Consider the following 26,322-nt stretch of genomic DNA (forward strand, 5'->3'; position numbering starts at 1 on the left):
GCACCTTTTGATAAGAAAGGAGGCAGAGAAGGTGGTATCCACTCCCTTGAGAGAGCAGCCTAGGATGCCTTCTTGTTCAGGTTCAGTGGCAGAGATGTTTGGTCAGATGATGCATTTCTTGTTCAGTCTCAGTCACTTTTGTTTTCATGGTCGAACCATAGGGTGCAGATGCCTATCCATGCTCGGATTGACAGATTCTATGTGGGTGACTGGGCTTTTGATAGAGGGGGGACAATTTGCATTGCATCCAGTGTTTCCACTTCAGACCATTTTTAGGTAATTTTGTCCATTTCGGAGCCTCATCTGAGAGGACGGTCTCACAGTATCAGGATCCCAGACGCCTTATACACGGATGAGACTCTCACAGAGGCAGTGTTGGAGATCTGGGTTTCTCATATGCAGGCGGGGTGGCCGATCCTTCACATGTGGCCACAGCACTTGCCACTATCAGCGACTTCTATCACTCCGTTGCTAGTGCTTGGCGAGGTGAGGTACTCAGGCAAGAGATCGGTATCCGCCGGCAGTTGGCAGCCCTACAGAGGGAGCAGCAGAAACGACCATCAGTTGCTTGGATACAGGAGCGCCTTGCTGCGGCAAGGGCTCACTTACAGACCTTGCTTGATCAGAGAGGCCTTCCATGCACGGGAGTTCTTTTGGATACAGATGGGAGGGAGATTCAATAAACACTTTTTCTCTACACTTGGTCCCAGACATAGTAGAGAGAGTGTCAGGCAGCTTATTGACTCTGACGGCGTTTTGCAGTCCCATTCGGGAACCGTCATGCATTTAGCAACAGCTTTCTATACCTCCCTACTTTCCGCAGATCCGAACTCACAGGCCAGAGAGGTGGCTAGAGATGAAGTTTGGCAGAGTTTACCTGTGTTGGTCACCCCAGAGATGTTATGCTCACTTGATGCAGGGTTTACCAACACGGAATTCAAGACTGCTCTCTCTGTCCTTCATAAGGGCAAATGCCCTGGTTCCGATTGTCTTACTCCTCCTTTTTTTATAGCCTTTTGGGATATGATAGGTGATCATATTACTTCAGCCCTGCAAGGCATTTGGGACTCGGGTGAGATGCTTGACTCACTGACCGAGGGACTCATTCACCTTATCCCGAAAGGTGGCAATAGGAATTTTGTATCCCATTGGAGACCCATCACTCTTTTGGGCACTCTTTACAAAATCCTTGCCAAGGCGATCATGGGGGGGTGGAAAAAGAGACTTCTATTAAGTATTAAAGAAAAACCGTTAGAGCAAGCTCCATACGGGATACATCATGCAATGCACGAAAAGCTCAAGAGCCACAAAGAAAGGATTGAGGCTGATAGTGCCATCTCAATCCGGTAGAAACCTCCGAGAAAAAGGGAGAACCCCTCCAAACTCGAAGAAATATAGTCCTTCTAGAAGAGGCTGCCCGTGAAGAGCCCTGCATGCTAGCCCATATGGCTATCAAAGTGTGAACCGTGTCAGTCCAAATACCCGTGAAAACCTGTGATGGGTGTATCTGGGTGCCATCCAAGGCCTCAGTACATCTGGCTCTCCAAATGTGCCAAGAGAAAATGCTAGCGGGGCAAACTGCTGTGCTGGAGAGATGTCCAATCCTACCTGGCATCCCAAATACCTGATAGGAACACCCCTCTGAATCTAGGAAAAGCCAATGTCAACTCCCCAGCCTGGAGTGTCCTCATCACTGATCCAAAAGCCAAAGGATTTATGCCAGTTAATGTGTGCCCCTGCAGCTGAGCAAAAAATATCCAAGGCTGTCGTCCAAGAGTAAAACTGCTCTCTCTCTCTTGGAATCCCCAAGTTGTTTGCTAGAATAATTGAAACGAAAGTCAACACAAAGGTCAACTAGCTATATAATCTCCTTAGCTTAGCCCCTCTGAGCATTGTCCGTTTCTCCACCCATTTGTCCTTTTTTGTCTGGAAGAATGAAATTATATCAATGAAAATATATATTAATCCAAAGGTCCTCTCTCAATGAATAAGAGGGAGGGTTTAAATTTTTTATTTAAAAAAAAGGTCAAATTCCAAAGTGGTCAGATCAGCATGATTCTTATATCATTGTGCTCAGTTTGATCAGCAGATCAAAAGCCTTGAAGAAATTTTTGGAAATTCCATGGTGTGAGTGAGTATTGCTTAGGTTTTATGAGCGCTACCAGTTTTCTTGATTCTAGGGTTTTACCGTACCAAGTCTGGTTTTTTCTGCATATTCAATTTTGCCTCAGCTGATTACACCCCTGTACCAAGTTTGGTACTGATCAAATGTCATTCCCCCCTACTTCTAGCTCGAAATTGGTTCCAGTCGGTGCATTTTTGACTGTCAAAAGTTATGGTTTCTCTAAAATTTGGGGCTTTTGAGTTTTTCCAGCTAATCTGACTTATTCCATTCCCTCTGTACCTAATCTGAACATTTGGTTGGGAATTGAGCTTCAGATTGGGCCAGATTGTGAACTGTCCAGTCAGAGATTGACACGTGGCGGTGAGCTTGTTGCCCTGGCTAGTAATAATTACTGTTCACCTCCAAACAATGTTTTAAGCCCTAGACAGTGTATCTGACAGTTTCTCTACACAGTATCATTAAGAGGGTACAAAGATTGTGTCAAACAGTGAAATTTTGTTCCAGCAGTGCTTCTAGTGAGCTGACAGTGGTTTGACAGAGTTCTAACAGTGTTTTCCAAACAGTGCTTGACCATTGTCTCCAATCAAACTGGTTCGGGTTGTAAAGATGCCTGCAAGGAAGCTTGGAAGTCAAAATAGGAAGTTGCAGATGGGTTTCTAACAACTTGGAGATAGGGAGTTACATACTTTTTATTTATAATTTTATAAGGTGCTCATGGATGCATAATGTCAGAGATTGCATGAGAGTGAGAGATCTTGCAAAACTTGACAATTTGCTAGATATGAATAGCAATAAAGAGATATACGGAATTGAAATTTGCAAAACTTGCTGACAGTACACTTGGATTGAGGGGCTAAGACGCCCCCGCCTCCCGCCCCCCCCCCCCCCCCTATCCAGGCTCACTTTATTTCTTAAAAAAAAAAAGAGATAGAAGACCAAGGTGCAATGCACCTTCAAACTTTGAACTCAGTTGATGACTATGACCTAGACAGAAGACTTAGGAACAATTGTAGAAAGAGATAGACAGTAGAGAGAGTGACTCCATGCCTAAGACTAGAACGGATTCAGCTCCTGGACAACCCAATCCTCAAGGAAAAAACCTGCAACAATCACCACTTCCATCCAACATTAGTTGCAAGCACTAGTTATCTAGGAAGAGGCGAATATCAACATAGAACTGCGCTGCAAATGAGATAAACTTGAAATTACAGATTCCCCTCATGACTTGACTCCTTTGGAGATGGAGTCCTTGCTGCATTTGCAGGCCCCTAGGGTGGGAAGAGTGAGATCATGGGGCTGGAGTAAGAAAAACTAAGAAAAATGCTCTGTAGACTAGAGAGAGAAAGCTTGAAAGGGGTTATACTTTTAGAGAGAGAGTGTTATGGCTGCCTCCAAGCTAAGAGATGAAAAGGGGATGCTGCTGCAGTTCCAGGGGTGCAGAGAGAGGATGTTTTCTGCACGGGATAGGGCTGGAACTGTAGAGAGAGAAAATTACTGCTGTAGAGAGAGAAAGCACGGCAGTAGAGAGAGAGAGAAATCCAAGAGAGAGAAGGGTGCTGTTGCTGGTCACAGGCTGGGAGAAAGAAAGGGGAAGCTGCTGTTGCTCCAGAAATGCTGAGAAGGGGCAGATCCTTGAAGAAGAGGAGCTGAAATTGTAGAGAGAGAGGGTGCTGCAGTAGAGAGAGAAGATGTTGGAGAGGAACTGGTTGAACCCCAAAGGGTGGAGGAGGGCTGCTGCATGAAGGGAGAGGAGGAGGGACTGAATTGGACGTTGGATTTATGTTGATCGTTTTTGGGATACCTTGCATTCAGTAGGAAAGATCAAAAGGAGCAGCAAAGGAAGTTCTTCGCTGGTCTAAGGTATTCCATCCAGAATGAGGTAGACATGGACGCTCTTACTTCTCTGGAAGATACCATCAATGTTGCTTTGAAGGTGGAAAAGAAGCAGCTCTTCTCCAACAAGTGCAACGGCAACGCATGAGACACATGGCAGCCTGTGGGGACATGTGGAGGGCCATGCATGGACCATGGCACCACTTGTCAGTACAGGAAGTACAGCCCCCATGCAGCCCACCAAAATCCAAGGGGGGCCCAGCCCCTTTCTTAATTGGGTAGAGGATGGACTGAGCCTATAAAAGAAGGCCTTACCATCATGTCTCTCTTGAACTCTTTGGGTAGGAAGTGCCTCATCAAATGCTTCTTGAAGCGCCTCCGGGTGTGGGCCTACTGTCGAGTTTTTACCATGGCTGCCCACCAGAGTTAAGCACAGTCTTGCAGGTGCAATACTGCAAATCGGAGCTTAGCCTTCTCTTCATACTTGTCCCCCTCAAAGAAATATTCGAGGTCTCGGATCCAGGCCAGCAAGATTTCCGGCTTGTCGTCTCCCTTGTATTTGGTAAACTTGAAGAGCTTGTCTCCCAGAGGTACCTTATGCTTTGCATAGCGTCCTCTCTTGGAACGTCTGGAGGGAGATGGACTTCGATGCCACCGTCTACCTCGAGGAGGGGAGAAAGAGTATGACCTTCCCTCTCTGTTGGAGTTGTGGTTGTCCGAGCGTCCTCTTCCTTGGGATGGGGGCCCCGTATCGTGAGTTCTTGCCTAATTGCTTTCCAAAACTTGGATGTGTTGAGCAATATTAGACAAGAGAGAGCTCAACTCATGAAGGTTAGGAGGATGATGAGGGCCATGACATGATTTGGGTAGCTGTAGATCGCTTCAGCAAGCAAGCCTATTTCATCCTTTGCAGAAACAATCTTAAGGCACCCGAAGCTGCCCATTTATTTATTAGACACATCTTTAGGCATCATGGAATGCCTAAGTCTATAGTATCAGATCGAGACTCCAAATTCACCAGTAACTTAAGGCAGGCTCTATTTGAGAATTTGCGAACTCTAAAAGTTTCTCCTCAGCCTTTCATCCTCAAACGGATGGCCAAACTGAAGTTACTAACAGTACACTCTTGGATTTGCTGAACTTTTATGTGCATGATCAGCAAACCTGGTGGGAGAAGTTCCTTCCTCTTGTGGAGTTTGCTTATAATAACACTATCCATTCATCCACTGGAAAAGTTCCTTTTGAGATTGTTTATGGTAGATCCTCACCAACACCGCTCATGCAAACTAAAGAGAAAATCTTTGCGGCTGATCAATTTGTGGAGGACTATGACTCTGCTTATGCCACGGTCCGGACAGCCATTCAGAAAGTGCAAGAAAAACAAAGAAAAGCTGCAAATAAAAGACGGAGGGCATTTACAAAAAAAGAGGGTCAATGGGTATTGCTGAAATTTGAAAAAGCTAGGTTAAAAACCAAAGTGGGCCATAAGCGGATATACCGCAAGCTTTCTTTTCGGTATTATGGTCCTTTCAAGGTGTTATAGGTAATTCCCAATGTTTCAGTTCGGTTGAGTCTTCCATCCCATTGGAAGATACATAATGTTTTCCCCGTCAGTTTGGTGAAATCCTTCCTGAAATCCTGGATGCTTATGAGGAAGCATTTCAGTTGAGGACAATAGAATAAAAGACGGAGGAAATGTCACTCTGCTTCAACAACATGTATCCACTTGCTTGGTAATTCTTCTTTTTGTATTTCAATAAGCATGGTTGTAAAAGAATGAAAAGAAATGTTTTTCCTACTGTGTCAATTAGCTTAATGAGAACTAGGCACAACATTTGAGGGTGGACCCCCCTGCTTGGGGTTATGGGCATTAGTGACCCACAAGAGCGATGACCTTTCTTTGAGAGGAACATCAAGAAACCACACCCCACCGGAGTACCCAATTATGGGACCACTCAAATGCACAGATTGCATACAGACCTAGGACTCAATTCAAGAGAATGTTCCTCGAGCTTTGGGTGTGGGCCAGGAAGCATGCCAAGAGACATGGAAATACAAGATAATACAACAAACTAATGAGCTCATTTATGGCTCAATTGTGACTTAAGCATATGTCATTGGATAGTACAAGCTATTAGGTACCCGACAATGAAATCAGAATTGAATTCTAACCACTTTGTATTTTTAGGGTTTTTGGGAGACGTGGCATGCTGACATGGCAGCCTTGACATGTGGCATAGCCACATGGCAGCCTTGACATGTGGCATAGCCACATGGCAGCCCGTGGGGACATGTGGAGGGCCATGCATGGAACATGGAGCAATTGTCACTACAAGAAGTACAGCCCCCATGCAGCCCACCAAAATCCAAGGGGGGGGCTAGCCTAAAAAAGGCCTTCCCCCCCCACACATAAAGGGCTAACTAATTGGGCAGAGGGTGGGCTGAGCCTATAAAAGGCCTTCCCCCCCTCATTCTCACACAAAAATCCAACTTCCGATTCAGTCTCTTCTCCTCTCACTTGATGCAGCAGCCCTCCTCCACCCTTTGGGGTTCAGCCAGCTTCTCTCCTGCATCTTCTCTCTCTACTGCAGCACTTTCTCTCTCTACTACGGCACACACTCTCTCTACAGTTTCAGCTCTTCTTCAAGGATCTGCCCCTTCTCAGCATTTTTGGAGCAGCAGCAGCTTCCCCTTTCCTTCTCCCAGCCTGTGACCAGCAACAACACCCTTCTCTCTCTTGCTGCAGGCTTTCTCTCTCTACTGCAGTAATTTTCTCTCTCTACCGTTCCAGCCCTATCCCATGCAGAAAACATCCTCTCTCTGCACCTCTGGAACTGCAGCATCATCCCCTTTTCATCTCTTAGCTTGGAGGCAGCCATAACACACTCTCTCTAAAAGTATAACCCCTTTCAGGCTTTCTCTCTCTAGCCTACATGGCATTTTTCTGAGTTTTTCTTACTCCAGCCCCATGATCTCACTCTTCCCACCCAATGGGGCTGCAGATGAATCAAAGACTCCATCTCCAAAGGAATCAAGTCATGAGGGGAGTCTGTAATTTCAAGTTTATCTCATTTGCAACACAGTTCTATATTGATATTCATCTCTTCCTAGATAACTAGTGCTTGCAACTAATGTTGCATGGAAGTGGTGATTGTTGTAGGTTTCTTCCTTGAGGATTGGGTTGTCCAGAAGCTGAATCCGTTCTAGTCTCAGCCATGGAGTCATTCTCTCACTGTCTATCTCTTTCTACAGTTGTTCCTAAGTCTTCATTCTAGGTCATAGTCATCAACTAAGTTTGGTGTATTGCACCTTGGTCTTGTCTCTTTTTTTTTTTCCAAGAAATAAAGTGAGCCTGGATAAAGGGAGGGTGTTATGCTCTAGCCGAGATAGCATGACCTCGGATAGATCGGTGGGCATTTTCTCTTAGATGACCAACTTTTGTAATAGTTAATGTGCGTAATTGAAATGGTCAAGAGAAGTAACTGCCAAGGTCCTAGGTGAGGGTGGAATGGCATTGACTAGGTAGTTCTGAGTGCTAAGGCCTAGGTGTACCTAAATGTGCAATAATGCCAAGGGGCAAGTGGGTTTTAATGTGCCCCAAGAGAGGGGTAAAAAGGTGCACCAAGTGGAGAGGCCAAAATGCTGACATTTGGCAAGGAGAACTATCTAGGGAGTTGAGGGTCTCATGGATAAGTATGAAGGAAAATAACGAAGAAAATGTACGTAATATGACGAATCAACTATCCCTGAGAATTGGCTGGGAGGAACAACTGAAAAGCCATCGCCCGTGACTATTTTCAACGACGAAGGAGAGAATTAGGCGAAAATAAGCACTAGGATAGACGAAGTCTGTTGACATTTTGGTATCAGAGCTCATGTAGTGAGCGATTCTGGAAGATTGACGTCGAAAGAGCTTATGGGCATGACCCATATTCGAATCGGCAGTTGTGTGTGCTAGGACGCTGCGCAGGGGACTGAAGCACGTGGACAGGTTATAACGTTGACAAGCGCTTATCGGAACAGACTGCGCACGAGAGGATTTGGTATCACGTAACGAACCTGTTTGTTCCGCTTTGGAATATGGCTGGTTATTAGTAAGCAGAGATGGGTCGTGGAAGCACGAGCGACGCGCATACCTGAGCATCGAAATCAAAGGTCACTGTGGCCTATGAAGGTTGTGTGTGAAGGGGCTACGTAGACGGACGGTAGGTAGTGAAGTCTATTACGATTGATTAAGGTGGATCAGCAGTCCAAGGTGGTGACGGGTAAACGAAGCTATTGACTTCGTCGGTTTCGAGCGGACGTCGACACATTTTGGAAAGGGGTCGTTGGGGCAACTGCTGGCATCCTTGCGTGCGAAGATAAAAGGGCGACTCTGGTGATGCAGATCTATTACTGAGCCATCGTTTTGGGCTTGGACCTCGAACCACTGGACTGTCTGGTTTCTCTCGTGAGGCAACGCTCGCCTGGGTTCCGCAACGTCAGATTATTTTATCAGGGAGCTCTTTCCCCCCGTACAGTTTTTTTTTTGTTTCAATTGGTCCGGTTATTTCTGCACTAAAAAAAAAAAAACAGGAAAGCATGACAGAAGTGAAGGGTGTATATATTGGTTATTTGGGTTATTTATTTAAAAAAAAAAGAAAAAAAAAAGAGAAGGGAAAAAAAAAAACCCCCCATCTTTCACTGTGAACCTATGGAAGCAGAAGGGCAGAATTCAAGAGTGAATCCTAGTGAGTCTAGAGTACAGTCTACACAACAGATGTCACATCAGGCAGCACCTACTTTGATTGGTAGGATTTCGATATTAGAGGATGCTTTACAGCAGATTATGAACCAGCAGCTTCAAGTGAATGCTGGTCAAAATGAGATCAGGGAGATGGTGCAAGCCTTGTCGGCTAGACCGTCTAGGATTGATAAGGGCAAAGCTCCAGCAGAGCCAGAGCCCAGTATACATTCTTTAGAGCGCGCAAGGGTCAAAGTGCCCAATATCGCTAATTATAGACCGGAGAAGTACGCTGGTCGGATGACCGAGCGCAGCTCTGATGTGATCGAGGTTTGGTTACACAAGTGGGAAGAAGCCTTCGCCATTTGTGAAATTAGATCCGATCTAAAGAAAATCCGCGAGGCCACACACTTGTTTATTGAGGCAGCGGACAGATGGTGGATAAAGCAACAGAAGGATCAAGTTGCTCCAACCACCTGGGAAGGGTTTAAAGCTGAATTCAAGAAACACTTTCTTCCACCTGATGAAGAATCCCGAGCTTGGGACGCTTATAGAAATCTTCGTCAGAGGAGTCTGTCAGTGGCAGAGTACACCGACAAATTCAGAGAATGTGTCATGAAAATAACAGACCCTCTCCCTATGTCGGTTCAGTTAAAAGACTATATCTATGGACTGAACGACAAGATCAAAATGGAAGTTCGGGCTAAATATGTGACTACATTAGATGAATCTATTGCAGTAGCCCTGAACTATGAGGATGCCAGAGGCAGATCTGGTGGATTTGTGCAGGCAGGGACTCAGTATGAGCACCCGAGAAAAGGGGGATTTCAGAGGAAATGGGTTTCAAAGACAAGTGTCTCGCAGCCAAGTGGCCAAACCAAGCAGGTGAAGCCGGTTGAGGGACCAGTAAAGGCAAGTACCACCGTTGGGGTGAAAAGGAAAATAACTCCAATGGCAGCCCGGGCTTGGTCAAAGTCCTCGTTGACCCCTGAACAAAAAGAGAAAGCTAGAAAAGAAGGATTGTGCTTCGGCTGCCTTCAGCGACATCAGTGGAAGGATTGTCCACTGAATAAAGACCGTCGCACGGCTAATATGATAATATCTGAAGCGACGTAGAAATGCAAGAGAGTCCCAGTGCGGAACATATGCAGATGCAACTGGCGGGACCTTCTCAGAGGTTGGTACCTTGTTTGTTATGTGTATCTGTTGCTAAGTTAGTGACGAGTGCACATGATAACATCCTATCTAAGCCCGCAGCAACGGGGTATACGGCCTTTAATGATACGGAGTTAATTAAAATGAAAGGGCAAGTGGCCAGTCATGATGTCATTGTGTTGTTTGACTCGGCGTCAACTCACAATGTGATTAACTCCAAGCTCGTGAAGAGGCTGAAATTAAAGACAAGTCCATCTGACTATGCGTATACAGTCAGGGTGGCCGATGGAAGTTCAACTGAAGTATGGGACCAAAGGGTTACCCAGTTGGAGCTTCGGATTCAGGACTATGCTGAGAAGCTTGATTTTGAAATGACCAAGCTTGCTCATGCAGATATAGCCCTGGGAATGGCGTGGCATTCTAGGAAGAATCCAGCCATTGATTGAAAAAAGCACGTATATCAATTCAAGATGAATGATGTGCTTTATGTCTTGCGAGGTGAAAAAGATATACCTCAGGGACCGTTGGTTTCCGTGATGGAAATCAGAAAGGCTCAAGTTGAGTTTTTATTCCTTTGCACAGCATCGGTAGAGCCGGTGGGTGAGTCTTCGGCTAGCACTGATGTTACGCAAAGTGGTGAGATGGCCAAGCTGGCTAATCTTATAACAGAGGAGTTCTCTGAATGTTTTAGGGATGAACTACCTTATGGGTTACCTCCAGAGCGGAAAGTTCAACATAAGATTGAACTGATCCGGGGGGCGGAACCTGTGAATAGACCTCCCTATAGAATGAGTTTTGCTGAAGAAGCGGAGGTGCGTAGACAACTGGAAGAATACCTCAAGTTGGGGCAGATTCAACCAAGTTTTTCACCTTTTGCTTCGCCAGTGATATTAAAGAGGAAAAAGGATGATATGTTTCGCTTATGAACGATTTACTACGTCCGTATATCGGAAAGTTCGTAGTACATTTCATAGAGGATATCCTAATATTCAGTAAAAGTGTTACTGAGCATCGTGAACACTTAAGGATAGTGTTCAGTACTTTGAGGAAAGCGAGTCTTTACGTGAATTTACGTGAATAAAAAGAAAACTATACTATGTATGGTTAGGCTTGAGTACTTAGGATTCATAATTACTCCACAGGGGGTAGAAATGGATCCGAAGAAAGTGGCTGCGATACTAACTTGGCCAATCCCTCAGAGTCTGACCGCGTTGCGATCATTCTTGGGATTTGTCCAGTTTTATAGAAGGGATATCAAAGGATATTCCGGAATAGTATCGCCATTGACTGATCTGACCTCAGATAAAGTACCATTTATTTGGGGACAGAATCAACAAGAAAGTTTTAACACCATAAAACAAGCTGTGGTCACAGGACCGGTGTTAAAAATAGTTGATCCCCAGAAACCGTTGTTCCTAGAAACCGATGCAAGTGGCATTGCGGTAGGAGCAGTCCTCCTTCAAGAGGGAAGGCCAGTAGCCTTTGAAAGCAAGAAGCTTTCTCCCTCTCAAAGGAATTGGCCAACTCATGAATTGGAGTTGTATGCAGTTATCCATGCTTTGAAAACATGGAGGCATTATTTGTATGGTTCAGAGTTTTATGTGGATGTGGATCATGATACTTTGAAACATTTTTGTAAACAGCCTGACTTGAGGGGCCGCCAAGCTAGGTGGGCAGAGCTCATGCAGGAGTTTAATCTAACGATTCGGTACCGAAGAGGAAAAGACAATAAGGTAGCTGATGCGGTCTCGCATTATGCACAACCTGATTTTCACAGTATTAGAGAGTGCTCTAATGATCGAGATCAGAGAAACTCAGAAGGTGGACGAGTTTGTCCAGAGCTTATGGCCTAAGGCTCATGTGTTAAAACCCGGGGAAAGTGAAAAGGATGACCTGGCATCCAGAAAAGGCCAAACTTATGCAAGATATACCATAAGGGATGGTATGCTAGTTAGAAATGGCAAGGTTGTAGTACCTAGTCAGAATGATCTCAGGCAGAGAGTCATTCGACAATGTCATGATAGCCCGTGTGCGGGACATCCAGGAGTCGAGAAGACCTATGATCTCGTGAAGCGAGATTTCTTTTGGCCAAGGATGAAAAAGCATATTCATGAATATGTGACACGGTGTTTCTCGTGTCAGGTAAGTAAGGCCGAGCGGGTGAAGCCACCCGGACTTTTACAGCCCTTGGAAATACCACTAAGTAAGTGGGAGAGCATTTCCATGGATTTTATTGTAGGGCTACCTGCAACACAAGGAGGGTATAATTCTATCCTTGTGGTGGTTGATCGTCTAACCAAGATGGCTCACTTCATTCCGACTAGAGAGTTTGTTAGTGCCCCGCAAGTGGCGGATTTGTTCATTAAACATATATTTCGTCTGCATGGATTGCCTACATCCATAGTGTCAGATAGAGATGTCAGATTTACCAGTCATTTTTGGACAGCGGTATTTGAGACACTAAGGACCGAGTTGGGAATGAGTAGTGGGGATCATCCTGAGACGGATGGTCAGACGGAGAGAGTCAACCAGACTTTAGAGGATATGCTGAGGGCATATGTGTCATTGAGGCAACATACATGGGACAAGTGGTTGCCATTGTTAGAGTTTGCCTACAATGATAGAAAACATTCATCTACCGGGTTCAGTCCGTTTGAGCTGAACTATGGTTATAGGCCAACCAATCCAACTATAGTTGGAGTACCTCAGAAAGTGCCTAGTGCCGCGAACTTTGTAGTTCAGATGCGGGAGATGCTAGCACTTGCGAGAGCTAATATCCGCCAGGCTATGGATAGAGCCAAGGTGTATGCGGATGAAAATCGGTCTATAAGAGTATTTGAAGAAGGAGAAAAAGTTTTTCTCAGAATTCCTTCGCACTCGAAGTCGTTGACTTTAGGAGAGTGTGCTAAGTTATCACCTCGATACTATGGGCCGTGGTTAATTCTAAAGAGAATAGGCAGTGTAGCCTATAAATTAGAATTGCCACAGGGGTGTAAGGTGCACCCGGTTTTTCATGTTTCGCGCTTAAAGAAATTTTTGCATACAGGTGACTCACTAATCGAAGGTGTGGTTTTGTTTCAGGAGATAGAGGATATTGCAAGGCGCGAGCCAACAAGAATCCTGGATCGAGGAACAATGCAAATACGAAATCGGAAGATACCCACGGTGTTGGTTGCATGGCATGGTCAGCCTCTATCGGAAGCTACCTGGGAATCCGTATACCAGTTACGGAGAGCGTTCCCAGATTTCATCATCGAGGACGCTGATGCTTGAAGAGGGAAGGAATGTTATGCTCTAGCCGAGATAGCATGACCTCGGATAGATCGGTGGGCATTTTCTCTTAGATGACCAACTTTTGTAATAGTTAATGTGCGTAATTGAAATGGTCAAGAGAAGTAACTGCCAAGGTCCTAGGTGAGGGTGAAATGGCATTGACTAAGTAGTTCTGAGTGCTAAGGCCTAGGTGCACCTAAATGTGCAATAATGCCAAGGGGCAAGTGGGTTTTAATGTGCCCCAAGAGGGGTAAAAAGGTGCACCAAGTGGAGAGGCCAAAATGCTGACATTTGGCAAGGAGAACTATCTAGGGAGTTGAGGGTCTCATGGATAAGTATGAAGGAAAATAACGAAGAAAATGTACGTAATATGACGAATCAACTATCCCTGAGAATTGGCTGGGAGGAACAACTGAAAAGCCATCGCCCGTGACTATTTTCAACGACGAAGGAGAGAATTAGGCGAAAATAAGCACTAGGATAGACGAAGTCTGTTGACAGAGGGGGGGGGGGTCTTAGCCCCTCAACCCAAGTGTGCTGCCAGCAAGTTTTGCAGATTTCAATTGTGTATCTCTCTTTATTTTTTTATTTTTTTTCAAGAAAGAGACTTCTATTACGTAAGAGAAAAAACTCGCAAGAGCAAGCTCAAAGCGGAATACACCATGTAACCATGAGGATAAATAAACCCCCTTAAAATGAGGTGGAAAACAACCAAGGTTGAGGCTGAAAGTGCCACCTCAACCCTATAAGAGTCTCAGAGAAGAAAGGAGAATCCTTCCATTCCCTGAAGAATGAAGCCCTCGTAGCTGAGGCTGCATGGGAGTCTCCCTGCATGCTCGTCCATACGGCCATCAAAGTATGTATAGTGTCTGTCTAGATGTCTGTCTAGATACTAGCCAATGTGTGCAAGGGATGAACTTGAGTTGCCTCTGTGCATCTGGCTCTCCAGATATGCGAGGCTGCTATGCTCGCTAGTATCTCCCAAGAGGTATCCACAAAGGCATGTACTGCTACTGCAAAAGGAAGGTGTGGTACCACATCCAAAGAGCAAGACTCAACTTGATGACGTTGAATCGAAATGGCCCGAGAAGAGTCATGTCTCTAATAAAAGACCTGAGGCCCAGTAAGAGAAAGCCAAGCCACTGAGCCTTGGTACTCATGATCTCATCTGTCCAACCTGTGCCTGTCCGAACTCGGCCTGAGACTCTCTCATAAAGTGCCATGACTGCCCAGATGATCTCCTGATCAAATCCCAGTGTCTGTAAGCGTGTGATGAGATGAGCTTGAGGTACTGTGTCAAAGGCTTTGCGAAAATCCACAAAGCATCAATATACCCTCTCCTTCCGTGATCTGGCCTTCTCAATGAACTCCTGAGTGTGAGTATGTGATCCATAGTCCCATGGTCTCGCCTGAAACCGGCCTGACCCTTTGCTCTGAGCCCTCTCATCTTTGCGAACAGGCTGACCGACGCATCCAATACTGTTGCATAGATCTTGGACATTACATGTCGAATCATGATAGTCCTGTAGTTACTCGGGTCCATGGGATCCCCTGCCTTGTGGATGGGGGTGATGGTGTTGAGTGTCCAAGTGCGGGGGAAGCCAAGGCAAACAGCGTCATTGAATAGCTTTGCTAGGATTGGGGCTAACCTGTCGATCCCATATGCGATAAACTTAGTGCATAGCCCCTCGTGATCCTTAGCTCGGCCATTGTGAAGTTTCAATGTCGCGTCCTTGACTCCCCCTCTGGTGAACAACGTGCAAGTGGTGGGGCAAGGTCTGTGTATGAGATCTGGAGTAGGCTGGTGTGGGACATCATAAAGATGGCGTGCATATGTGTGCCAAACTCTCATGTCGGTGAGGGATGATGGAGATCTATGCTCAAGGAATCTCCGCAAAAAATCCTTAGAGTTGTTGTTGTACAAGATGTTTAGCACCTCCTCCTCATTTCGACGAAGAAATGCCTGCTTCTTCCAACATACGATACATCGGTACCTGCGTACCGTGTTTGGTGTGTTCGGGAGGTGACATCTGGTTTCAAGTCGGAGTTGTCAGCGACAAGTCTTGCACTCCGCATCGTACCAGTTGTTGCAGGGTACAGAACCAAGAGGTGGTGGTCTAGTGGACCGTGTGGTGTGGGGAAAGATTTGGAGGGCAGCCTCGTGGAGTGTGCGACTAATCAGGGCAGCACGGTTCTCTATGAGTGGTATGTGATCGATGTAGGTTAGGAGTCTGTTTAGGCGTCCAGAGTAGGCAGGGGAGAGGCTGTGATCAAAGTGTATGTCATGGTAGGTGTCGTGCTTCCTATGTGGTGTGTGTGGTGTGGCTAAGCGTGGGGTGGCGATAGTGAAGAATAGGTATGTGTGATCAGCTCCTGGAGGGAGTGGTGCTACGGTGAAGTCGGTGATACATGAGGTGAAGGTAGGGGATCCTATGATGTAATCTACTACACTAGTTGCCCCCCCGTGTGGGAAGCAAGTAAAACCACTTGAGGAGGGCTATAGGTCAAGCCCGTTGTAGACGATGAGATCATGCATCCTGCCCAGATCAAGGAGCACATGTCCATATGGTGTAACAGGCCTGTGTCGGTCTGATGATACCTGCTCCGTCTAGGTCCATGTTTGGTAGCATGATAGAGTCGTGGGAGGTTTAGGGTAGCATGTTGGAGGGTAGGGAGCGCGCACACACACACACAGAATATATATGGATACATAAAAAGAGCCAAACAATGAATATAAAAGAATAATTATACATAGCAACTTTTAGCTACTAAGTGTAATGCATGTGACTCTCTGCATCAAATCCATGGTGGCTGTTGGTTTTGCCTTCACAGTAAAAAGAGCCTGGTAGCAGCTGAGGTCACAACAAGTAGGTAGCAAGAAAAAGTAGGAGAGACTCAAGCGATGGAGTTGCAAATGTGCAGCAAGAGGAGTCATTAAGAAGAGGAACTCAAGCCATGAGTGTGCTGATCAGCCTTAGTTAAGTAGAGAATGGAAGCTTTGGAGAGAACCAACAGCATTATGCATGCTACCTGTGTGGAGGTCAAGCAGTTGAGGGGATGCTTTGTAGGTGCGGAGTTACTGTTGCATTGTGGAGGAGTGGAAGATGGCGGACTGGTGTCGATCACTCTACTAGGCTTGGCAAGCAAAACAAGATGAGACTATTAGCAAGTCCTAGCATGGATGTATATGTAATTCAAATGCTTTTTGAACCAAAGGCGGCGGGCTATAATGATCAACATGATGAGGCTCTTACTCAACACGAAGCCGATCATTGACATCAAGTCTTATCTTAATGAGACTTAATGCAAAGATATGCAACATGTCCTATGTGTTGACATTGAATCTACATATGAGCGCAGCTGCAATTGTCTTGTACACAAATGAAAATTCATCGTGCTTTGAATGCCATCAAACTATACGTGGGCCTGATCAAGAAATCACAACTGTGCAAAATGGGAACTACATGCAAGTGGTGGTGGCTTGCTCCATATCCGATGTTCTTTACAATGGGGATAAGGAAGAACTAAGCCCTTACCTTGATGGGGAGGCTACCGACGTTAGCATTAGAGTCATCCAAACGACTAGTCCAGAGTGGGGATATCACAACTTGGTATGCATGCATATCCAAATGGTTTGACCGACAAGACATTCAGATCAATCGCCTCCCCCCTTTCAGTACAGCTTGGATGCCCCATCCCTCTAGATCCTGAGAGATGAGATTAACTGTATCATACGGTTGGATCTACTTCAACTGTCACCAAGTTGTAAATATTCTAAGTAAATAATAAAGTTGACCTTTTATTTGACTACGGTCAAAGAGTTCTTTTATTTGGTCAAAGTATGGACTTCAGTCAAGGTGGCTTGACTTCGGTCAAAGAGACTTGGTTTTGACCCAGTAGGGTTGACTTCAATCAGCCAAAGCATTCTGACTCTAGTAGGCATTTTGACTATTGGTTAAGTCCAAGAGGATTGACCTCGGTCAACCAGAGAATTAATGTGTATGCATTGTTTTGCATGGCGGAGACACCCGCAGAGACTAAGATTAGTATAAGATTTGATTTTTGCATGCAAGAGCTAACGATTAATGGGTGCCATGGCTAGGTGCATTTAATTAATTTGGCAGGTTCCAAGGGTGATTTCCCCACCCCAAATTTATGGAGCTAAGCTATTTACGAGGTGTTTTTTCCAAGATCATGATCTTGGAGAGCTCCAGAAGTTGCCATATCATAGCATGTAAGTAGAAAGTAGTTAGAATTGCTACAAGTGGCAGTTGCCAATTTTGTAGAGCTGGGTCTATCCTCTCTCTCTCTCTCTCTCTCTCTCTCTCTTTCTCGCACGTGCACTCTCTCTCTCGTAATCACTTATCATGGAAAAATGGCTATGCAACAGCAGGCTGCAAGCTTTGTATTCTGAATTTTCCAAGTAACACAATACCTTTGGGGGGATCCAACCGGGTTGTCCTGGGCCCTAGTGCTGCATTCTTTGTGCATGCATGTCTTTCTCTTCCTTCTCAGCGATTGAAAAATTGAAGGTAGGTCAATTTCATTCGATCTCATTGGTATCAAGAGCCAGTCATTCCTATCTTTTATGACAGTGACATTCCAAGGTCGTGTCTTCAAGGGAGCTTGTGAAAGCGGTGGTTTATCAACTTCTCAGCACAAACTGGAAAGTCCAAGAAAGATTGTGTCAACTTAAGCATATGGAGGGAATTTCAACGAAGATCGTGTCGTTTCAAGTGTAAGAAGGAAAGCAAGGTGGCGTTGCCTCAAGCATGAAGGAAAGCGCAATCCTCTAATGTGCTGGTCTTTCACCTTGGGATGTGTTTCGTCCAGAATTGCGTTCCGTCTTTGATTCATGCAAGATGGCCAAAACGGTGCTATTCGGAGAAAGGCAACGGTAAACAAGATGTTCAAAATCCTATGGGGTCAAAGTGAGAAGATACATGACTTTACATTGCTGATCCAAAGTGGGGATGTCAACAGCCTTTGTATTCAAATGGCACTACAGATCAGGATACTCAGCCTTGGAGTTATTCTGATTGATGAAAGAGAGAACAACGGCTATGTGTTGACTTACGACTTCTTGGAGGATATTTCTTGCCATCTGTGTCTACTCAAGCAACTACAAGCGAGAAAATTCTAACGGGAATAGCGATTGTAGACGTGGGCATCAGCTGGTCAAAATTTGAACAGAGAAGCAACTGAAAGTTGGGAACAAACATCCTTGCTCATTCACAAGAAGGCGTTGCCACAAGAAGAAGAAAGTGGGAGCTTGTCTCTTTTGAGCAGAATTGGACTATGGTTGGAACTCATCGCTGTGCATAAGGAACTCTTGATGTTTGGATTCCTTAGAAAAGACCTTGCCATTCACTAGATGTGGGGATGCTCGTATTTTCTTGGGTACAAATACGGTGCAAGAGCTTGAATTAGGATCAAAATTTCTACATTGGCATACATTGGCGAGTTACAAACTTGCCCCCTACTTGATAAAAGATGGTTTTTGAGTAACATACTATATCACCTCATGAGGAGACTGCAGGGGCTGATCAGGCCAGTCAAGAGCATGCAATTCAAAGATGAAAACTTTTATAGTGAGTTGCTTCCATCGGTTGGATAATCCTTGTGAGAGGAAGAGCAAGTGAAGGCCCCTTCTGGAGCAGCCTAGACAGAAAGAGATCAGCCAGCTCACCTCCTTCTCTTTCATTTGGGGATGCCTCTAAGAAGAGTAAAAAGTCTCATCTTGGAGAGCAAGAAAAAGAAGAAGAGTAAGAAGTCTACCTCCTCCTCATCTTAGTTCCTCTATTTCTTCCAGTTTAGCTCCAGTTCCTCCTCTTCTTCCTCTGATTCTGCGGCTCTTAAAACCAAGAAGAAGATTGAGGAGCAAAAGCAAGCTGCAGCAAAGGCCTCTGAACCTCGGGAATTTAAAGAAGGTGGTAAGTTTGTGAAGTTTATCACATATAGTGGTCAGTACGGTCATAGAGAAAAGGCGATGCAATTTATCATGCAATTGATACTGCCTTTGGTTCAGAGAATTTCTTCGAGTCTTCAAAATTGCGCATGATCAGGGACAGCTAGTGCATGGTGGAGTGCACAAACTACTGATGGCTCAGCCCCAAAGAATTGGAAAGGTTGTAAGAAAGCATTTTACAAACATCTTATACCTAGACAGTTTTGGGACCATGTTCTCCTCAATTCAGAGAGTTTGCATATGGATGCAGGAGATACAGTGGAAACTTACAATCAGAAATCTTGGGATGCCTATTTGCAGATTGCCCCTAATATGCATACCAAAAATCTTTTGTTGTATTCTTCAATGGGCTCTTCCTCATCCATGTGCAGGCCTTCCCATGCTATATGTACTTCATCAATGGATTGTTTGGGAAGGAATTGTCGGTAGAATGGTTTCTTGAATTTTGCCCAAGTTTTTTGAGTCTTTGCCCAGTGACCATTGTGCACTCCATGAAGCGCTAGCCGTGTTTGTGAGATAAAGACTAAATATTCGTAACTTAGAAGATTCTTGAAACTTGTCAGTACCAAAAGCCACGTCAAATTGGCGTAGGAACTTCATGGCCTTATCTGTTTGTCTATAAGCTCCATCATAAGTGATGAATTGATTGGACTTGCTTCCTTCTTTGAATTTCTTTTCCTTGGGCTTTGAGTGCTTCTTCCGATGTCATGAAGAGGAGGACGAATATGAAGTACTACAACTAGGAGACTTTCTTCTGCGTTTCTTACTTTGGGATATTCCGTCTTTTGCTTGATTTTAAGCTCCACCAACCTCTTTCCTTGGAACCTTAATGAGTGTCGTCTTGCACTTGGATGCTTCCATGAGAGCTCTTTAGAAGGATGGATGGGGGACTTGAAGAGCACCTTTTACTTATTTCCTTCAGCTTCCCAGTTTTCTGGAATGCAAGTTCTTCAAAGAGATGCTGAAATCGAGGTATCTCCTTCAAAGAATGGAGTTCTGGAATCTTGGCGCTCACAAAATCTTCATCAAGGTGATCAATTAGCCCTAGGTGGTTAAGTAGCTGAGCTTCCGTCATTTGATGTGGTTTTTCGACACAAGCAAAGTGGGAGTCGGATAAGTACCACAAACTCTACAACACTTGACTTTTGCTGTAAAATAAACCCGTTCCAAAACCACAAAGATTGAAATAGATCAACACTGGGCTGATTCAAAGCTTGATTTCCCAAGAAAACACTGGATCGTTATGAGCAGGATGATCAGCTTTGAATCGTACTTTAGGTAGCTCTAGAAACTTGAAAGAAACCAAACATTTTGGCAAGAGATCAGCAAAGCAATTTACTGTAGAGGGGCAGGGAGCAAAGCTGAACTGAATTGCTGAGAATTTTAGGCCGTTGGAGCTCCAGGGTTTGAGTTTTTGCCCAGGGACCATTGTGCACTCCATGAAGCACTAGCCGTGTTTGTGAGATAAAGACTTGACCATTCGTAACTTAGAAGATTCTTGAAACTTATCAGTACCAAAAGCCACGTCGAATTGGTGTATGAACTTCATGGCCTTATCTGTCTGTCCATAAGCTCCATCATAAGTGATGAATCGAACAGACTTGCCTCCTCCTCTGAATTTCTTTTCCTTGGGTTTTGAATGCTTCTTCTGATGTCATGAAGAGGAGGACGATGAAGAAGTACTGCAACTAGGAGACTTTCTTCTGCGTTTCTTACTTTGGGGAGTAGAACATCTTTTGCTTGATTTTAAGCTCCAACCTCTTTCCTTGGAACAGTAACAAGTGTCGTCTTGCGCTTGGATGCTTCCATGAGAGCTCTTTAGAAGGATGGATGGGGGACTTGAAGAGCGCCTTTTACTTATTTTCTTGGGCTTCCCAGTTTTCTCGAATGCAAGTCTTCAAAGAGATGCTGAAATCGAGGTATCTCCATCAAAGGCTGGAGTTCTTGAATCTTGGCCCTCACAAAATCTTCATCAAGGTGATCAATTCGCCCCATAGGGACCTTGCTGATTGCAACGTCTAGTAGCTGAGCTTCCACGTTTCCGAAACCACAAAGATTGAAATAGATCAACACTGGGCTGATTCAAAGCTTGATTTCCGAAGAAAACACTGGATCGTTATGAGCAGGGTGATCAGATTTGAATCGTACTTTAGATAGCTTTAGAAACTTGAAAGAAACCAAACATTTTGGCAAGAAATCAGCAAAGCAATCTACTGTAGAGGGGCAGGAAGCAAAGCTGAACTGACTCGCTGAGAATTTTAGGCTGATTGGAGCTCCTAGGTAGTTCTTTGGTGTTGAGAAACTCCCTTCTCCAAAGTTTGCTGCTGTTTCCTTGAATCTGGGAGTGCTTGGGATGGTTGTCGCAAGGGAAGTGACAATTGCTGAGCTCTAGTACCAACGAAACCTCAACCACACGCTTTCCTCAAAGAAATCGCATCACTTAGCATTCAATTACAGAAGCAGAAGCTTGTGCACAGCCCTGCAAATCAACTGCAGTTGAGCAGGGTACAAAAATCTGATAGAATAATGGGTTGGAAATGGGTCGCAGCAGCTTTCGTTCAATTTGCAGCACTGGGGGCTGATTCACAGGTGTGAAGAGACTCCGTCTGTGGGTATGGAACTTCAAACAACACGATGTCTTGGATAAAGAAGTTGGAAGTGAAATCGCAGGGAGAGAACAGGGGTGGGAAGAGAAGAAGAAGGAAGAACACCAAACAAGGGGCCAGAAAGAAGGGCTGTATCAACCGCGACCCCCCCGCCGCCCCCCCCAAAGGTCTTTATTGCAATAGAATATCTTGATTTCAATAGTGGGGTCACAAAGGAGCAAGCTGATTACAATTCTCTTTCTTTCTGAGTTCTACAGGGCACAAGGCCTCTCTTCTTATAGGCCATCAGCCAGAAAGCAGAAGCTTTCTAAAAGCTGAGGCCTTTCTTTTCCCAAAAGCTGGCTTGTGGGTGCTTTTTGAAAGCAGGCGCTTCTCCAAGATTGGGGCGCCTTTCTATAGCTTCTAAATCAAGTGGACCCTTCATTAAAAATGGGGTGCCACTAGTCTTGTACTTTCCTTGGCCTTGTGGGACTTGCTTTTTAGGCCTTTTTGCACCCTCCAAGGTCCTACACACTCAATAAAACATTGCCCACACTTTAACCCATCAGAGGTTAGTAAATGCATGCATTTCTGATTCTTGGACTAATCATAGTCCATTGTGTGCGTCCCCACATATTCATTAACCAATTGAAAGACAAAGGAAAAAGAAAACTTGTTCTTGTCGAGTAAGTCAACTTTCTTTGACGGAAGTCCATCTAATAAAGATTTCTCTGTATTTCTTGGAAGAATTACAAATTTGTGACACGGAGTCTTGTGTTTCATGCTCGTATGGAACACATTCAAATTAATTATCACTATGTCATGGAGCGGCTACATGCACGAGATATTAGCTTAGTCTTTTGCCCTACACAACAGAATGTGGCGGATCTATTCACCAAAGAATTACCTCCTCCAAAGTTTGAGGCTTTTCACAAGGCTTTGAACTTGTATGCATGTGGTGATCAATGTTTACCTTATACAATGTGACATTGTCACGACGGGGGGTTGTTGAAATATTTATATTTCCTAAGGCAAGGGGCTAGGGGCACTTTTTCCCTTTATTAAGGTTTTTTTCCTCTAACCTTAGTTAGAAGTTGAGTTAGTCACCACACGTGTTTTGATCCTAGTTAGGTCCATCCTAGGGTTTTTGTCTCTATGACGACTCTAGCTTTGTACTTCATTCTTGCTGCTGCAACCTCATTCCAGCTTCGGCTCCATTCTCTTGCATTCTCTCGCTTCCATTTCCAACATCATATGGGCAGAATAATAACCCACTCATGTGGGTTGGATGGGGCTGCATGAAGGGTCCAGCATGGAGGGATGGGTGGCCCTGCTGATGCTAGCCCAAACAAAGAGGCTCAAAGGAGGGATGGATGGGTCTTATGTAGGTCCATGAGAGCCCGGCATGGAGGGTTGGGCAGCCTTAGTAGAGTGGAGCCTTGGTGGCTGGAAAGGGGCCAGGTTTGGGGATGATGAAAGCGTAAAGGAAGGGGCTCAAATGAGGGATGGATGGGTCTAGATAGGCCCAACACTAAGCCCTCCCCTTTACAAGGGGCACTATGCTCGTAGTCTCCTCAGCCATGCAAAGCTACTGAAGCTTCTAGTGAGCTCTTCGCAACGCAGGAGATGAGGTAGATTGTAGGAGCCCCAATTTTGGTGCTACATAGTCAGGTGCCTTGTGTCCTATTTTGGAGCAATATATTATATGGTATTTCGGCTCTCAACATTGCTACTCATGCTCTTCCAGATCTGAATGTTTCTTTGGAGTTTACTTGTGTGCACAGGTTATCACTAGTGAGATATTGAGTGTGGGTGAATCTGGAAACATTCTGCAGCATTGTATGAAATGACTTTTTTTTTTTGGGGGGGGGGGGGTTTCTGCAAATTTGACTAGACTTTTTGTTTCTTCATGTGAAGCAAGGGGAGAGAGAGATCCGGTGGGGGGGGGGTTATTTTTTTAATTCCTCTAATTTGATAGACTTTTTGTTTCTTGTGTGAAGCAAAGGGAGAACTAGAGGAGAGAGTTTCGGAAGCACAATTGGGTGCTTTTTTTGGTGCAATGACAATCAGGGCAAATTCATTTCCTTCAGCGACACAATGGAGTACGGGTGAACGGAAAGCTATGATGCACTTTTGGTCATCTCTTCTTGAGAACTTGCCTCCTGATGTGTTATTTATAGCTGATCCAGAAGGCACTTTGATGGAAGGGTTTCCTTCTAGGGGCCTAGCCTATATAGGAAGAGGACCTGCAGAAATGAGATTGGTGGGTGCCCTGCGGGAAGTTCTTCATGGTGGTCATCTTGGATTTGAGGAAGTTGTGGGACTGTTAAGGGATATACTACCCCTCAATAACAATGGGGAAGGTTTGAAAACGGTCAGTACCTCATTGGTGGCTGCTTTCCTTATTGGTCAACGAATGAACGGCGAGACTGATAGAGAATTGAAGGCTTATTGCTTAGCTTTCGATCATGAATTGGGTATGTCTGTTACTTTCAATATTATTGATATATAAATTTGACCTACCTGTCATTAAATAGGTGCATGAATTTATCTTTAGGACTATGCAAATTGTTTTTTCAATATGTTTTGCACATAGCTGGAGCTTTCAATGTGTGTAAAAGCATGCAAACTGCCATCAATTACTGTATTTGTAATACAAAAGATAAGGATATTCTGTTCATTTTCTACTACCCATGTGGGGCAGATTTTGCAAGTTCTTTCCTCTCAGTGGATTCGAGGTCTTGCCCATCTACCCCTCTCTACCTCGGGATCATGTGAACTAGTCCTCTTTTTGCAGATTAGATGCCTTTTGAATGTTGATATGTCTTCCCCGAGGTATTTCTGTACCATAGCTGTCCATTGAGTTAATTTTCTGTATATAAACTGTATTTTTGTTCCGGGGTTTCACCAGAGTTTTTGTAGCATTTTTTGCATCACAATCTCCCTTATTTCACATGCATCTTTGGGAATGTCAGCGGCTGTTATACCATATGATGCCATCCACTCCATTCCCTCTCTGTGCCGGCCCATGGTCTGTGTAGCTTCCATCACCTTATGTGGTATTTTACTGGCATCCATTGTCTCAACTTTATTGAGGTAAGCCATGAATTGACATGATGCTTCCCCCTCTAGAGGTAACATATGCGGAAGACCATAATGATCTATAGGACCGATATGTAGCTTTTACATGAAAACCCAAAAACATGAGTGTGTGTAAAGCATCTCTAGGGAGTACATAAAGCTTCTGCATGATTATTACATATCATATCTAGCAATATAGCCTAAAGATAAGGTACATGTCATTACATCAATCTAAGATCAGCGTCTTTAGATTTGGGTTTGAAATCTCTAATAGCTTCTACCCTTCTCTATAAACTTCCCACTTACCCTCCCTTCTCCTTCTCTTACTTTGTTAAGCTGTGTGGTTTTTTCCTTGACCTGGTCCAAAGTAGAGTTAATGTCCACGCAAGACCATACTGATCTATGTGGCTGATATGTAGCTTTTACATGAAAACCCAAAAAAACGAGAGTGTGTAAAGCACCTCTAAGGAGTACATAAAGCATCTCCATGATTATTACGTATCTTATCTACTTTCTACTGCTAACATGTCATAGCAATACAGCCTACGTGTCATTACATCAATTTAAGATGAGTGTCTTTAGATTTGGATTTGAAATCTCTAATAGCTTCTTTCCCTTCTCTGTAAACTACCCATTGGCCTTCCCTTCTGACTTTTGTTACTTTGTTATATGGTTTTTTCCTTGAGCCGGTTCAAAGTGGTCTATGATATCCAAATGTTGGTACCTTTCAGCTTGGGGTTTGTCTCAAGACTGCTGAAACCGGCCTTAGGGAAAATCCAAAGGGCAATGAACAGTTAATAACCAGCAAATACTTAATTTCCAGCCATTTATAACTTTCCACAGCGAACCAAAACAACTTAGAAAACAACACCCAAGAGCTAGATTGCCCTCGTCCTGCACCAGACACCAGATTGCCCCTAAACTTAGCGCCCCTTTCCGTATTTCTTATCTTTTATTCAGAAGGCATCCAAATACAAGAAATTCACTGTCGTGCATCAGCCCCAAAACAGCCAACCGAATAGTCCGTTCACAGGCACTTCCGTCCTGCTATGCAATCATAGAAAGGCATCCCAGTCCAATGCAATACCCCATGGCAGCCCTTCTTTCGATTTTGACTGAGGGTTCTAACCTGGCAGCTCTGATACCCGTCAAGGGAGTCCTGGAAAGACTAAGGCCAGCAAAACAACCAACCTTGGCTTTTCCTGGTAGACAGAAATGTTAGCTGCAACAAGGCAATAGGATCTGAAGGTTCTGAGGCAATAGGAGAGCTCCCAGAAAGCAATCAACTGATCTGAAGGTTTGAGAAACCTTGGAACAGCAGCAAGCATGAAAATGAATCTCCCTGGTCCAGTCCTCTGGCAGTTTGGCAGGTGAAAATCAACAAAAGAAACCCTGGAAGCCTGCTTGAGAAAATCGCCAATCCTGGAAGCCCTAGATTGCTTCTATCTGATGAAATCAGATGGACATCCTGCTAGAAGGCACCGGATCAGCCTAGAAGGGTGCAAAACTGGAAGGCGACTAGCCCGGAGGGCTCGTGGCAAATTGCGAAGGCTTCTGCAAACTGCAATTTAATGCTCTT

The 26,322-nt window shown here is 44.7% G+C and overlaps 1 protein-coding gene across 1 annotated transcript in view; it reads left to right on the forward strand.

Annotated features, from left to right (window-relative positions):
• Positions 1–26,322, forward strand: part of LOC147879882 (anthranilate phosphoribosyltransferase) — a 142,320-nt gene that overhangs the window by 69,683 nt on the left and 46,315 nt on the right. Inside the window, exon 2 of the mRNA XM_087371903.1 lies at positions 23,663–24,139. Within this exon, the coding sequence (XP_087228029.1) occupies positions 23,663–24,139 (477 nt within the window). The remainder of the gene's footprint in view (positions 1–23,662; positions 24,140–26,322) is intronic.

The sequence above is a fragment of the Dipteris shenzhenensis genome, chromosome 33, assembly GCF_047967505.1.
Source record: "Dipteris shenzhenensis isolate YYH24624 ecotype China chromosome 33, Dip_SZ_1.0, whole genome shotgun sequence".
NCBI classification, from domain to species: domain Eukaryota; kingdom Viridiplantae; phylum Streptophyta; class Polypodiopsida; order Gleicheniales; family Dipteridaceae; genus Dipteris; species Dipteris shenzhenensis.